Source organism: Gambusia affinis, linkage group LG18, assembly GCF_019740435.1.
Source record: "Gambusia affinis linkage group LG18, SWU_Gaff_1.0, whole genome shotgun sequence".
Taxonomy (NCBI): domain Eukaryota; kingdom Metazoa; phylum Chordata; class Actinopteri; order Cyprinodontiformes; family Poeciliidae; genus Gambusia; species Gambusia affinis.
The window spans coordinates 10,133,517-10,149,244 of NC_057885.1; the positions used below are offsets into that span (position 1 = coordinate 10,133,517).

The 15,728-nt window shown below is 37.3% G+C and overlaps 2 protein-coding genes and 1 long non-coding RNA gene across 5 annotated transcripts; 2 read left to right on the plus strand and 1 right to left on the minus strand.

Moving 5' to 3' along the window:
• The first annotated feature begins 2,158 nt into the window (after positions 1-2,158).
• cxcl19 (chemokine (C-X-C motif) ligand 19) lies at positions 2,159-9,224 on the plus strand. Its single transcript, XM_044097723.1, has 4 exons — positions 2,159-2,247; positions 2,372-2,450; positions 7,789-7,924; positions 8,785-9,224. Exons 1-4 carry the CDS (start codon positions 2,188-2,190, stop codon positions 8,909-8,911), a joined length of 402 nt encoding a protein of 133 aa, XP_043953658.1. The 5' UTR covers positions 2,159-2,187; the 3' UTR covers positions 8,912-9,224.
• Positions 3,743-6,004, plus strand: LOC122820364. 3 transcript variants are annotated; one of them, XR_006368776.1, is made up of 5 exons: positions 3,746-3,824; positions 4,381-4,425; positions 4,523-4,894; positions 5,394-5,578; positions 5,691-6,004. It is a non-coding gene; the product is annotated as an uncharacterized LOC122820364 (long non-coding RNA). The 3 variants fall into 3 exon arrangements; XR_006368774.1 differs by having other exon boundaries at positions 3,747-3,824; positions 4,523-4,710; XR_006368775.1 differs by lacking the exons at positions 5,394-5,578; positions 5,691-6,004 and having other exon boundaries at positions 3,743-3,824; positions 4,523-5,387.
• A 925-nt stretch (positions 9,225-10,149) lies between the features above and the next one.
• Positions 10,150-15,327, minus strand: trmt10b (tRNA methyltransferase 10B). Its single transcript, XM_044097720.1, has 9 exons — positions 15,258-15,327; positions 14,818-14,972; positions 13,948-14,056; positions 13,730-13,863; positions 13,274-13,426; positions 12,995-13,073; positions 11,696-11,763; positions 11,430-11,553; positions 10,150-11,332 (listed from the first exon to the last, which is right to left on the minus strand). Exons 2-9 carry the CDS (start codon positions 14,968-14,970, stop codon positions 11,202-11,204), a joined length of 951 nt encoding a protein of 316 aa, XP_043953655.1. The 5' UTR covers positions 14,971-14,972; positions 15,258-15,327; the 3' UTR covers positions 10,150-11,201.
• Between the last annotated feature and the right edge of the window lie 401 nt (positions 15,328-15,728).

Here is a 15,728-nt window from a genome sequence, read left to right on the forward strand (position 1 = left end):
TTTTTATTATTTTTTATTATCTTCTTTTTTTTTCTTTTTCTTTTTTTTACCGACCCACTTTGGTTCCTCCTTTTTGACCCAAACGCCTGCTGGAGGACACGTGCGTAATCATGAGGGAGCGACGCTGCTTCGGTGAAATCATGACAGCCTTTACCGCCGAGGCCCGACGCGGTTTCACTGTCTGAAGATCTATCCCTCTGTCTGTCTGCTTCGGCAGGATCCTCCTCATAACAAAAAATGTCTGTTTAGGGCATCAGTTAAATATGTGACTCTCTAAATTCAGAGCGGATTTTCATCATCAGTAGTGAGAAATGGGATCAGAAATATTGAGGAAATGTCAATGAGAGATGATAAATTGTTAATTTTTTTACTAAACAAAAGTAAAACTATGTTTTTGTCTTATATATATATATATATATATATATATATATATATATAAATGATGCTTGCAGACATTTTATACTCAATCTTCCTCCATAATCCCACAAGTTTTCAGATGAAGAGCACAGCATGATGCAGCCACCACCATGCTTCACATTGGGGTTGTATATTTAGGGTAGGGCTGCACAATCACCATCGCAATACCAGCAGGCACAATATTAAAACCAAGGACCGTTTGAAATCCACTAACTGCTGGCTAATATATTCCAAGAGTTACAAACTTACATTTTTCACTCTAAATTGCCTACTGATCTGCGTATCGGTGTATGAATGTGTGTGCGACTGGGTGAATGTGACTCTGGTGTAAAGCGCTTTGACTGGTCAAAATGACTGGGAAAGCGCTAGATGAGTTTAGTCCATTTACCATTTGATATAACATTTAGCCAGTTGGACAGAGTTTACGGTGGATTCTTAACTTTGTTGCCCAAAATGCTAGAGGTCACAGAGTGATGGAAGCGTCACTGAGATTTATTTTCACAAATGATTATAGAGCGTTGCTTGTAGGATGCTAAGACAAACCATGGAGCCTTTTCTGTGAGGACAGTCAAGTAGAGGGTTACACAAGGCGCAGCAATCGATTTCTTTACCATTTCACTCTCTTTAAGTTTGGATTTTTTTAATTTTAGATGCTCTATGGAATGAAATAGTAATTTCTGCCCACATGAGGGAGGCACTTGGACAACCTAAAAGTTATTTAATATAATCTAGTTCTGGTCTGTAATGTCCAGCAGAGACTTTGGGTCATAATAAATTTGTTGTCATAATAAGTTCAAGTTTCAGTTATTGGTGTTAAATAAATGTAAAAAACTGACAGTATGGTCTGTGTTTTGTTTCACAAGAGCAACAATAAACACCAGTAAACTCTAAAATATTATTAAATGTGGACAGTTTAGTGGCATCAACCACATTTTATCAACTAAATTGGGTCCTGAAGAAACCTAATTCAGACGTGAATGTGTTTCAAAAACAATATTTGTATTTGCTGAGCCATGCAGTCACCATGCTGCAAAACTAATTACTTCCTAAAAATAAGTAAGAAATAGATTTTAAAATAATATTCTTTACAGTTGTCACGATAGTACCACAAAATATTGCGATACAACAACGCCCACCTCTGCTTCAGATCGTTTAATCTGCCCTAATTTAAAGGTTAATAAAATACCATCTGAGTAAACGAGTGAGACATTTTTAACTGAATTTAAGACAGTAAAAGTTCAATTTGATTGAAGATTCCTGAAACTTCATTCAGGTGCTGAAAAATGCTCTGGAAAAACAGAACAATGCTCATTTTAAGTCAATCAATTTAGTTAATTTCCTTGAAGAAAGAAGCGATGCATTGAAAAACAAAAGGAGACAAAACCACTCGGCAACAACAAAAAGAAACTAACATTAGCCATAAGGTCACTGTAGTTTACTGTGCTATTTGTGCAACATTGGACGAAAAACCCCCCAGCGAAAAACACATACCAGCAACAACGCCTCCGTTTCATTTATTTTGTCAGATAAACAAAAACTGTTTACAAAACTGGATCTGATGATCAGCCGCCTTCTGGAAACCGACGTGGGCGGTCGCCTGAATTCGTCTGCAGATCCACAACAAGCAGATGAGAGGAAAAGAGGCTGCCGTCGGTTCTCACACAACAGCACGCCAAATCTGTCTGACTCATTTCTGTGGCTGCGGGACGGAGGCGAGCCGTGTCCTAACCTCAGCGGGGCCCTCCGGTCGTTCCCTGAACCCGCCGTCCCATGACTCCCTGCTGCTGCACATGTGAACGCGCCAAAGTGAAACCGCACATTTGCACCACTGTGGGTACTGTTCGAATTTGGAGATGAGCACATGACCCCCCTCCACCCGTGTGTATAAATATTAGAGTACCAAGGCAGGGTTTCAGTAGACAAGCGTTTTCTTCTGTTTTCTTCTCCGGCAAAGATCTCAACAAGCAGCTGGTGGAACAAGATGAAGCTGTGCATCGTGTTTGTGCTGGCGGCCCTGCTGGAGCTCAATGACGGTAAGAGGCGCGGAAACGCTGACGTAACGTCCGGAAACGGGAAGATTTTTTCAGGGGAAAGCAAGCAGCTGGAAGTGTTTTGTTATTGTGAGATGAACTGCTCGAACGTGTACTAGACGAGGTATTTACCTCCATAAACATTGTGCTTTTTAGGACACAAGGTGGAAACACTCTGATGCTTTTGCGATAAATATTTGGTAGTTCAACAAGGAATCGGAAACCTTATGTCACTTTTTTACTTTTTATTTTTTTGTTGGTAAAAAATTACTTATGCTATTATTAACGGTTTAAAATCACTGTCCATATATAACCTTTTCCTTTAAGTGAAGGTGGTAGAGGACGATTTTAGTTCAAGTTTGTTGGGTTGTGAAATGTACATTCTGCACAAATGAGTTTAAAAACCACCCGCTTCGGATGTTATCATCCCATAGAATGGCGATTATCAGTGGTTATCAGCCCCATTGAATGGCCTCAGTTGGTCCCTGATCTGCCTGCTATCAGGCTGTTATTAACCATTCTAACCATTCTATCGGTGATAACAGCCGCTTGTCGCGAATAGAACCTTTTTATTTTTTATTTTTTACCTTTTTTTAAAAACCTTTATTTATAATTTCTCTGCAAATTTGAACAGGATATTAAGAATTTACTAAAAATACAAAAGCCAAACCTATCCGTCATAAGATTTTAATTAGGTATTGTAATAATCGTTACAGTATTTAAAAACAACTCACTAAAATCTAAAACCGGAGGTTTTTTTTCCTCTTTTGTTTATTTTTGTTCGCTTTTTTAAAGACCTATATTTCCAATATGCCTTTGATTTCTTTGGATTTTTTCCAATAATTCACTCAAAATAAATGCCAAAATTTAACATACTTGGATAATTTTATTGGATCTTTACAAGACGTGTTCTCTCAATTCATGCCGTGTTTTATGCCTTTATATATATATATATATATATATATATATATATATATATATATATATATATATATATATATATATATATATATATATATATATAGCATATAATGAAATTAAAAGGTATATTCTAGAGTTATGTAGTGTTATGAGTTGTCCAACCTCATAGCCTTCCACTAGGTGGCTGTATGTACATCCGTAGTTGCTTGCAATCTTATCAATAATGATAAGAAGAAGTTATCTTATAATCTTATTTTTAATTAAAAAAGTTAAAAATAAAAATACGGATGGATTTGCTCATATGATTATATGAAAATCTGTGTTTGTACCATATGAAAATGTTTAATATTTTTATTAGTAGTAATAATAATAAATTACGGATTGCACCCGACAAAACATTAGAGAAGAAGAAGAAGCTTACGTCATTCGACGCGACACTTTCCACGGTCGGAGCTGGTGAGTAGCCCCTGAATCTGTCAAATAAAAATGTAGTAAAAAAACCTCAAAAGACCGAAAGTCTACATTTATAAATCTGCTGATGGTAGTTCTATGAGTTAATGTTAGCGAGTATGTGGCACAGCATGTGTTTGTACAGATTTAGACACGTTTTAACTCTACTTGGTAGAAAAAAAAAGGCTACTTTAGCTCGCTAAAGTAGCCTTTTAAAAGCCAGTCAGGTTCAAATGTAGCTGTCCTTCATACCTTTAATAACAATGTGCTAAAATTTTGTTTCATATATCTTAAAAAACCGTATACTTTTCAGTATACTAGTTTATATCAGTATATTGATTTAATGTTAGGATTCTGTCATACAGTTCATTACATTTCATCGTTTCCCACAGTGTATTATAAACCCTGAGGCCATCATTCTTTATTTGTTGCCCCACCAGGCTAAGCATTGTTTATTTATTTAAGTCTTTGTAAAACGTTTGCATTTTCTGTGACTTTATAGTTATTGTTCATGCTAATTATACAAGCTATGCCAATATAAAGTCTTTGTTTTCATTTTTAGATCCGGATCACATACACAGGAGTCACTCATTGAAGATGAATCACAGTAAGTGACAGAAATTTGTACTCTTCTATATTTGAACAACAGTTCTCGCCTCAAGTAAAGAAACTGTGCGTTGTTTTCTTGTTGTTGTTGTGGTTAGGCTGGACAGGGATCTTCGAATAATTGAGAGACACCATGGTGTAAAACGAAGGCGGCTCCCTTCGGATGACATTTTCCAGAGAACACTGAGAGATGTTGACCAGGAACTTAGAGGTCAGCTGATACGACGAGCACAAAATGAAGCAAGGGAGAGGGCCACTCTTCTCAACCTGAAAAGAAGATGTAATGGTAACACTACTTCTTCTCTTGACTGTATGGTCATTAGCAAAATTGAAGCTCAAAGGTCTTGTGGTAAACCTAAATTTAATCTTTATGTTATCCCTGCACCATGCATATGTTCACTCTAGGTACTTAAGCGTCTTTATGCAGTGTAAGAAGTGACTGGTTTATTCCAACTTGTCCTTTGTCATGGGTATGTGCTTTTGATGTGTATGGTTATTTATCTTTGGTGTATGAATATGTTTCTTGGGTGTATCCTGTCTTTCACCTAATGCCCGTTGTAAATAGGCACAGATAAGTGAGTATTGTAATACATCCATTTTCTAATGGACATTCAATGATCTTATACATTACGGCAGATATTGAGTCACTGTAAGAACTATCAGTCTTTATATTCTGAGGATAACTTTTTTAAGAGTACAATTAAAATATCATTCAATTATTGGCAGTAATAGATTTTGACCTACAAACTGAGATTTCCTTATGCGAACTTTAGTGTCATTTTGAATATCTTATGTAGAATTGGCTGCCACTACTTGTGTTCACAACATCCAAATTGAGATAAACACTATTTCAGATGTTAACCTTTTATTATGTTTAACATACTTCCATAAATGACTATTGTATCATGTTTTCATATTGTGTTGATTGTATTATTTTTACTAGTATTTATATTTCTTCTTTCTTTACAGATGGACAGGGAGTTGTTATAAGGCTGTCCAAGCAAGTGAATGCCTGTAACAGGAAACTGAAGAAGATTGTTACAGAGTACAATAATCTGCAGTGGCCTCCACAAACTGGCATCTTTCCATCACATTTAGAATTTTGAGAATTGTGTGATGCCTCCTCCCAGCTGTACACATTGTTTGATGAACAAGTGAGTAGAATTGATCTAAAGGTTTTATTCAACTTTCTACATGCTGTTATTCACTTTATGTTGCTACTACATTTAACAAGGTTCCACTTGCAATTGTTCTCTTATTTTAAAGATTGAAGATCATGGTGTTGTTCCAAAGAACCTAAAAAGTCGAGCAATAGAAGCCCTGCATTTGAAGACTAGAGCAACTGAAGAAAAGCTTCTACTTAAGAGAGAGATGAACACTGTCATTCTTCACCTTCATCAACAACATGGACATTTAAGTTCAGCTATAAATGATACTGCAGATCCTGGTTCAAAAGCTGTACTTCATCAAAACATTATCATGTTAGAAAAGAAAATGTACAGTGCAATGAACATGTTCAAGAGGTTTATCGAAGTTGGTGCCCCTCCTCCAAATCATCACCTACCAGAGTTTAACTCTTATTCTCATATGAGGTTGGACAACTCATAACACTACATAACTCTAGAATATACCTTTTAATTTCATTATATGCTTATATATATATATATATATATATATATATATATATATATATATATATATATATATAAAACACGGCATGAATTGAGAGAACACGTCTTGTAAAGATCCAATAAAATTATCCAAGTATGTTAAATTTTTGCATTTATTTTGAGTGAATTATTGGAAAAAATCCAAAGAAATCAAAGGCATATTGGAAATATAGGTCTTTAAAAAAGCGAACAAAAATAAACAAAAGAGGAAAAAAAACCTCCGGTTTTAGATTTTAGTGAGTTGTTTTTAAATACTGTAACGATTATTACAATACCTAATTAAAATCTTATGACGGATAGGTTTGGCTTTTGTATTTTTAGTAAATTCTTAATATCCTGTTCAAATTTGCAGAGAAATTATAAATAAAGGTTTTTAAAAAAAGGTAAAAAAAAATAAAAAGGTTCTATTCGCGACAAGCGGCTGTTATCACCGATAGAATGGTTAGAATGGTTAATAACAGCCTGATAGCAGGCAGATCAGGGACCAACTGAGGCCATTCAATGGGGCTGATAACCACTGATAATCGCCATTCTATGGGATGATAACATCCGAAGCGGGTGTAAAAACACTAAATTAATCATTTTATGCGCTGAAAATAATTATGCACCAAAAAAAATAATTCACATGAATTATTTGCGATTAAAAAGACAATTTCAAATAAAACTCCACTCCAACCTTCAGGTCCTGACCTTTGTGCTTCTGAGTCACATCCCGTCATGAGCGCGTGTGAGAAACCGCTCTCGTGGAGCGAGGTTTCGTCATGCAGCACCGCCTGCTGAAGAAAACTCGCCTGGGGAGGGTGGAACTGTGTTTCCTGCATTGTAAATGTTAATGTTGTAAAACATCGAGGAAGGCAGCTGGAGGACCAAAAGAGGAAGCAGGGCGGTTTCATTTCACAAGCAGCTGGATGTGATGAAACGTGCTAGCAAAAGCGGGAATTGTCGAGATTTGATTTGTGAATCGGGAGTTTATTTAGATCCTACTAGAAGTGCAGCAGAAGGGAAAACAAACTCTGACAGTCTAAATCTCCACATTTTGTCATTTTGCAACCAGAAACGTCTCTGTAGATTAGGTGTTTGTGGAAGAGGAGCAAGGAGAGCTCCATTGGTGAGAGAAAGAAGAAAAAAACATGTAGAGGAAGATGTTCTGATCTAGATCAAAGGGTATTCATATATGAAAATGGCCCAGTCAAAGTACAGAAGTAAATCCAAAGCGAGTCTTGGAAATGGTCACTTTCTGTCCAATCTGACTGAGCCTGAGTTACTCCGCAAAGAAAGAAAAGGCAAAAATGTCTGTAGATGTGCAAAGCTGGTAGAGAGACAGTAACTGTAAACTCAAGCAACGAAATACATCATGCTTTCTATTTTTATATATATATAAAAAAAAAAATCCAAACCATGCATCATTTCATTATTTCAACTTCTGTGTTAGTCTTTTATTTTAGGAGTAACATAAATAATCAAACACCTGACAGTTTGTATTTATAGCATGACAAAATGTGGAAAAAATTCAGCGGTATCAATTATTCTTTAGCCGATTTTTTATTTTTTATTTTTTCATTTAGTTCTGCGAGGTATCGCAAGCTGTTGAGATTTCTGACCTCTCCCAGGACCCGTAGTTAGTTAAACACGAATGGAAATAAGACTCAGCAGGCCTGTGTGTTTTTACCGAAACTCTGCTTTCCTTCCGACAGGAATGCCGCCCATAAGCAGGGACCTGAACACGCACTGCAGGTGCCTGCAGGTCGAGTCCAGAATCATCCCTGCGGAGAACCTGAAGAGCATCAAGCTGGTCCCCGAGGGGCCCAACTGCGCCGAAACAGAAGTCATGTGAGTGAATTGGGAATAAAAAACAAAACTGTTTGGCTTTACGTGGCAATGCTGCAGCTCAGATCGATTTAATGTAGGTGTTAAACTAGATCGTTGTTACAAATCATTTTTAAATTCATCTTATGAACGTTACATAAGTTTAGATTTGCATATAAAGAGTCTTTGTCTTTATATGTAAACAAACAAATCCAATCTGATTTGTTTTAAATACAGTTAGGCACATATTCTGTTTAAAACACAGTTATGTTTCTTTTTTTTTTTAAATCTGATGCAGGCAGATTCTACCAAGTGAAGGCATATTATTACTATTATTATTATCATGATAAGAATAATATCAGAGTATTGCTGTTCTCAGCTTCCATACTGGCTCAAAATTGAAAAATAAAAACGACATAGTAAGATACAAAGCCATTGATCCCAAAAAGGTCATTCTACTTATGTTTGCATATCTATTAACTATTTGCCTGTAAATATGCCACTCAAATGGTATTTTTGGTCAACATCAAGAGACATTAATATGATCATTTGATGGTAACACTTAATCCCAGCTGGCTCCCCTGATAAAGAAATGTACAAACACTTGAAATGAATTCATATTTTATGAAAACAGAGATGCTGAGTCACTGAGATGTTAGATATCATCAGATAAAACAATCAGCACGGATCAGTAAACGCTTACTGAGAGCTGCTGGATGTATGGTGGAGAAGATAAGGTGTTTGTAAATCCCTCTACACGTTGGTGTTTTCCGCCCACTCCACTCATTTGGAGTGGGCCTGTTTTTTATTGTTGTTTTTTTTTTAGATTTGCCTCATTCGTAAATTTGACATTAGAATAACGCTGCTCTTATTCTGTTGGCCAGAGCCGGCCTGGTGAGCGGGGAGAAGGTGTGTCTCAACCCTCGGTCCGCCTGGGTGAAGAAGCTGGTCCAGTTTGTCCTGGAGAGACAGACCCAGAAGCAGAAAGCCGCTCCCACCAAGAAGGCATGAGGGTCCTTCCACACGCCTCAAAGCGATTCAGCTGATTCCTGAGCCATGATATTTCATACCCGTTTCATTACATCATTTTCTTATCTCCACTCTTTTATATATATATATTTTTAACTCTATAGGCGTTTTCCGCGTTTCACTTTTTTAAATAGCATTTTGTACACAAAACGCCGTATGTAGCTAATATGTAGCTTTGTAACATGAGACTCTCACCCAGTAGCAACAAATCAGTGCAGCTCAGGGGAGAAAAATTGTGCTGTGAATTATTTTATTTTTTTTAATGTGAGGCTTTAATAAAGTGTTGCTTCTTGTATTAAGTGGTTGCGTGTTTCTTTGTAAATCATGTCACCGTTTAGCACATCGTTAACGTGGGGCTCGTTTAAACCCCACGTTTTAAACTTCCTGTTAAACTTCGCCTGGCAGGAAGTTTGTTGGGCGTATTTCTCCAGCTCCAGCCAGCAGGTCTAGCGCTCAGGTTGGGTTTCATAGACTTCATCGGCTTGGATGATGAGAACATCACTGAACATTTAAGAATCATTTTATCCAAATCTGACCTAAAGGTCTCACATCTGAATGCGTTGAACTTTTAACTCAACGTTTACTCCCTCAAACACAACCTGGGTGTAGGGAAGTATTTTGTTTTTCTTAGACCTATACTTATTTCATTTAACGACTGAAAATTACAGTAGCTCTTTAGTAACGACCTAATAAACAATAATACACAAAATTGTGTTTCAGATCCTCAAATGAGCTTAAGGAGGCCCTTAAACATATTTACTTTACGTGAGGCTTTTGAGTTTTTGAAATCAGTTTAAGAAACATCTTAGCTTGAGGCGGCCATGTTGGATTTTTATAATAAAAGATAATAATAAACCTCTGAGTTACAAACTGAATGTCAGTGGAAAAGTATTTTCTTTCTGACTGAGTGCAACTCAGCCACAGTTATTTTATCTCTTAACATTCCCACTCTTGGCCAGGACCATAATCAGAAAGGTTGCTAAAAAAACATAATTTATTGCTTGGCGGCTTTTGCATTTTATGACATATTTCATGACCAGCATCCCTCCCGTTATGCTCCGGTAATAAATGCACAGACGGTGGGGACTTTCCGGAACTGGTCGTGTTCCTAGGAATCCGCTCGTTGCGACAGAGCAGCGGATGAAGAAAGAGAAAAAGGGCGGCGCTGAGAATCTGACATTGCTGATGTAAACAATGTCAGTGGAGAGCAGCAAGACTTGTTTCTGCTTCAAAGCAGTTTTATTTTTGATAAATGATGTGAATTTAACGCATTAAACTCATACTGAATGTAACTGACTCCCCTGCCAATCGCCCACAAAGCTTTAAATAAACTGAAAATCTAACGATTTTTTCCTTTCACAAGAAGTCAAAAATACATAAATTAGCAAGTACGCTTATGTTCCTACCTTCTGTACCAGAAACAAAACTGTGTGTTATTCCTGATTGTCTCTTTTCTATTATAAAATCTGTAAGTTAAAAGATGCCTTCAGGGTTTCCTGCTTTATTTTGCACAATCAGTTTGGAGAGGAAAAACTTGAGCTGCTTTAAGCTCTAAGCCGACATTTAGACAAACAAAACTGAATTTGAGAAAGTTTCTTTGCTCCTCAGAGATGAAATCGTGTTTCTCTGCTAACCTGAGGTTGTCTTGCAGGTGAGGCATCACAGATTGTTTCTCACATTTCCCCCCCCCACAAGCTCATTTTCCACAGTTTATCTTCTCACAGGCAGAAAACAAAGCATGAAATGTTTTTTTTGTGTGTGTTTTTTTTTCCTGATAACACTTGACTCGTTTCCATCAGACTCTTCTTTTTCTTTTTTTTTCTCTCAGAATTCATTCGACATTTTTCCAAGGAAAACAATCAAAGTTCAGGGAGAGGCAATGCCAACAAAAACATTTTGTAAGGCACAAAGAGGGCATTGTAAATTTTGGCAGTAGTAACAAATAATCCCACGGCCCAAAGCGGATAAACCGGAATAGAAGATGGATGGATAAATGAATCATTTTTAAAAGTATGTGAACGAAATAAACTGCTTCAATTGATCCTTTTTCCTACATGCAATCTTGACTGAACACTTTAGTACGACGACTCACAACTTTATGATGGTGATCAGATTTTCTGCATGTTTTCTCTCCAAAGCTTCAGATTTAACCGTTTGCTGCGAAGCAGCATAAAACATAAATACACCGTAGTGCACCAGGAAATATTAGGAGTCTTTGCAGCTTATTGTCCATAAAAAAACCCGAAAACTCCCTAACAACTCATTAACTCGTTCATTGACCCTCAACAGGAAAACATGTTGAGTTTTCCGGTGAGATGACGTAACCCTTTCCTGCAGGAAACCACGTCTGCAGCGCCTGTGTCCAGCTGCCGGTCTCCGAGAACATTAACAAGATGTCGAACACTGTGGACAAACGGGACAATATTCAAAATAAATAAAGGAGTTATGGAAGGAAAATGTAAAATAAATAAATCTGTCACAGACGGACGTTGTGGCTTGCCTTGATTAACTGCGAGGATCTTGGAGTGGAAGTTCTTTGCGTTGTTTTTCTTCACCATGTACTCGTCCACGGGGAGCCTGGCGGTGCGGACGCTCAGCTCCGCGGCTCTGGACAGGCTCAGCTTCTGCAGCAGAGAGCCCACGAGGCAGACAACCGACTCAGTTAATTTATTTATGTGTGAAGCAAAGCGAACCTGCGACGGGGCTGGGCTCATGAAAACCATCAAACTCTGAGCTGGTTTCTATTTTGTAATGTGCTGATTTTACCTTCTGGATGCTTTCGTCCACCAGACCACCGAGGACGTACACTTTGTCAGCGTCCACTGTCTGCAAAGCTGTGATCAACGACAAAACATCGTGGGCATAAGCAGGACTTCTTCAGCATTTAATGTCGCCATCATTACACTGACATTTTACTTCTTTTTACTTAACATTTGTATGTGAGACAGTTTAAATAAAATTGCTTGAAATATTTGCTGTCGCGTTGGAGCTAGAAGATTCTGGGTTTGAATCCCAGCCTGTGTTCTTTCAACATGGAGTGTGACATTAAGTTAATCGATCTTGTATTGAAGCACAAGAAAATTTTATGATAAAATTAGGAATAAATACTTAAATAATCATATTTTCTTTAAGAATGCAACAAACAAAATTTTTAAATATTGTTTAAAAATATTTAAACAATATTTAAATATTGGTGAACTGCGCAGCATTTAGTCATTTGAAAATTTTAGAATTTATTTTTTATTTATTAGATTAATTTCCAATTGTATCTAAAATATCAAATGTATCAAAATAGCTATTTAGCAACGTGTTTATTTATTTAATTGCTGCCCTTAAGGTCTTCAAAAGGTGAGAATCATTCAGGCTAATTGCTCCCCCTAGAGGGCAAAATATACTTTACAAAATCTACAAGTCCAAGGACTTGAACTTCAAAAAAAAGTTAGTAACGTTTACATGGAAGAATAGCAAAACTGGTGCAATTACAGTTTTGAATATAATTGAAAAGTAAATTTATTTTAGTAATTCAATTCAAATATGGACCTCACATTTTATATCGATTCATTATACTTTCACAGAGGGGTATAATTTGTTTATTTGTCTTCATTTTGATGATTATGGTTTACAGCTAATGAAATTGTATTATTTCTGAGGAAATAATAAAATTGCACAAGACTGATCATTTTTTAATTTTGCAAAGATGGTGTGTTATGACGACCATGTTATGATCTACATAATTATGGGACATAATTCACAAGGAGGGTGAGCCCCAAGCGTCAGTCGAAGAAGCTCGGTGTTTCAAGAACATTAATGGAAAGTTAAGAGGAAGAAAAAAGTGGCAGAGAACGTAGCACAAACAACTGGAATAAGTCCTAATTAGCTAAATCTTAAGCTAAATCAATAGACATTTGACAATCGAACTCTATGTTATCCGCATGTAATGAATATACATAATACATGAGTTTCACTTTTTTAATTGAATTAAAGAAACAAATAAACTTTTTATTGATATTCTAATTTACTGAGCTGCATTTCTATATGAAAGTAAGTAAATAAAAATGACCACACCTTCTTGGGCATCTGGTGTGAGATAAACGACAGATTCTGAAGGGAACAGATCCAAACAGCTTTCCTCTGTTATTTCCATCTACATTAAACAGACATCAAAAACAGAAAAAGTGAGCGACATCGAGGCAACAAGAAATCCAGCATGAAAATGAAGAAACGTGTCGCAAAAAAAAACAGCTGAAAAGTTCGTTGTTACTTTTACTTTTTGATCAAAACAGTTTGGCAGAGACTTTTCTGACTCTTTTTGATAAGAGGACAATGGGAGACTGATCGAATCACCGCGTAGCCGAGGAAGCCGTCGTTCATCCGAACACACTCCCGGTAGAGTCGGCTGTCCTCCCTCAGGTCCGTCAGGAACAGATGAAAAGGCCGAGTCGCCTTCTTGTTCGACCCGTACAGCCGCCTCAGCTGACCCGCCAGCCGGCTCGTCTCCTGAGCGAGAAGGAAGTCCGTTTTTCTTTCTTACGTCCACTTCGGCACGGAGGGCGGCAAAGCACAGGTAAGAGTGGCGCTACTTCAACGTACTTTCACTCAAGCAAAAGTAAAACGTCAACCACGCGAGAAATTACTAAAGTAAGAGCAAAATAGCATTAGGTAAAAAAGTCTACTCGAGTACTGAGTAACTGATCTAATCATCAATCATTTGATATTAACACTCATAGAAGTAAACTTTTTCAAAACAGTTACTCCAGTAAATGCTTCTGCAGGATTCGTCTCCGGACAGAAGATGGTCACCTTGTCAGACATGCAGTCTGTCATGCTGAGGTCCACGCAGAGTTTCCGGCCCGTGGAGCGAGCCTCTGCTAGACGCTCGCTGGTGATCGCCTTCATGACTCGCTTGGTGAACTGCGCGGCGTCTGTGTCCCCCCCTTTATGAACAGAACAAGGGATCATGAGAAGTCGACGAGTCAGGTTATGATCCTCGGCGTTCGTCGATTCTCCTCGGTCTTCACCTGATGCCTGGGCGCGGTTCGACCTCCTCCTCTGTTTCTCTTCTTTGCGTTTGCTCTTCTTCGCAGCCAGCTGCCTCTCCCAGTGTCGCTGCTTCCTCAGTACGTTCTTCTGCTCGTAAAATAGAAAATAAAAATAAACCAGAAAACACTTCACTTCACAATCATTGGGTGAAAATTTAAAGACATTAAAGTATCTGCTGAAAAAGGTCAAGGGTTTTTACAAGGCACTCTACGGAGATATTTGATTTTAAGACACAATAATGAACAGAAACTGGGCTTAAAACAAAAAAATCTAGTTTTCAATAGAATAATCAAAGAATAAAATATTAAAAAACCATTAAAGAAAAATCAGATATCTATGAAGCTTTATGTTGTGTTAATACTTTGATGCTTTTCATGAAAGCAAACAGGATTAATTACACTGTTTTAGGTCAAGATCAGGTTTTAAATGTGCATAATAATAAAAAATACAGTTATTCTGAAATATGTTTATATTTAAGGTAATTCTCTCCAGAGTGAGGGTTGGTTTTAGATTGTTATATTTTAAAAAAAAAAAAATTAATAAAATAAATAACTGCTGGATTAATGGAGATAATGTGTTTGTCATAATAATAAAGTGAAGTCGGCGAATCTTTTTGTGCAACATAAACATGTTTTTTTAATCATAAAATCACATTATTTTATTAAGAGAAGTGTATTCATACGAGTCTGGTCATTCTGCTTAATAATTTCTTATCGAGGATATTAGTGGGAGCAAAGTTTGTCAAACACATTTAGATCACCACAAAAGCTGACTGAATTTTAAAGACAACCTTATCTATATATTAACTTGCGGATTTTTGAAAGATGTTCTTCATCTGTCCTACTTACAGAACACGGTGCTTCGCTTCCCCCAGCTTTTCTTTGCTCTCCATCAGGATCCAGGTCCATGCGCAGCAGATCCATGAGCTCTGAAACCCCGTCCAGATCCGTCTCACACGTTTCTGACGACACATGTTGCTTTCCACTCAGTCCCAGAGACATCTCTGGCAGAAAAGAAAACCTTATTTCTTATCGGAAATCTCCAAAATATCACGTTAGGGTTGGAGTAGATGATCAAGACGAGACAGTCAAAGTCTGACTTGTGTTGTTATCGTCACACATAACGGGAGTTTATTACAATATTAACAACAACAGCGAGCTGTTATTGTTAATATTTTGTACTTATGTCAACCGCCGAACTGTAACACGTTGACACAACAATAAACGTTAGCAACGAAAGCAAAGACTAGAACTGCATCGGACACCATGCCTGTTTTCAGAGGACTTACTTCCGGGTTAGGAGCACGTGAGATTTCCGGTGAGTGACGTCAGACAACAGAAACGAAGAGTGTCGATAAAATGAGAATAAAGTACCGATTACTTTATTAACTTATATGACTTGTGCTTTTTATATACAAAGTAGTGAAGTTAGAAAGAAATTAGAAAGAACAACTATAGTTGTGTCCCTTTGAACAGGAACGTTTCATTTGCGCCGATTCACCAGAAGGGGTCGAAACTTATTCACAGAGTTGTTGAAAATGATAATTATACGGAAGAGGATTAGGGCCACCGGAAAAAAAAAAAAATCTGACTTTAAAGTCAGAATTCTTTTTCTCGGCCCTAATCTTCTTCCGTAGAAATCACCTTGTTTTTCCCCTCCTCTTCATTTACTCCATCCCTAAAGGCAGGATGATTTGGACTTTCCTCCAGCATCTGTATACTTTATTGCTCTTGCAGGACGCATATGTGACAAAGTTCAG

Bases quoted from the DNA above. Each gene is read 5' to 3' on its own strand.
- cxcl19 (XM_044097723.1), top strand. From the start codon at position 2,188: ATGACTCCCTGCTGCTGCACATGTGAACGCGCCAAAGTGAAACCGCAC. The intron at 2,248-2,371 runs GTGGGTACTGTT...TCTCCGGCAAAG, and splicing joins AACCGCACATTTGCACCACT to ATCTCAACAAGCAGCTGGTG. The intron at 7,925-8,784 runs GTGAGTGAATTG...TCTGTTGGCCAG, and splicing joins TGCGCCGAAACAGAAGTCAT to AGCCGGCCTGGTGAGCGGGG.
- trmt10b (XM_044097720.1), bottom strand. From the start codon at position 14,970: ATGTCTCTGGGACTGAGTGGAAAGCAACATGTGTCGTCAGAAACGTGT. The intron at 13,427-13,729 runs GTGACCATCTTC...CTTCTCGCTCAG, and splicing joins CAGACTGCATGTCTGACAAG to GAGACGAGCCGGCTGGCGGG. The intron at 13,074-13,273 runs GTGATTCGATCA...TGTTTAATGTAG, and splicing joins ACGGCTTCCTCGGCTACGCG to ATGGAAATAACAGAGGAAAG.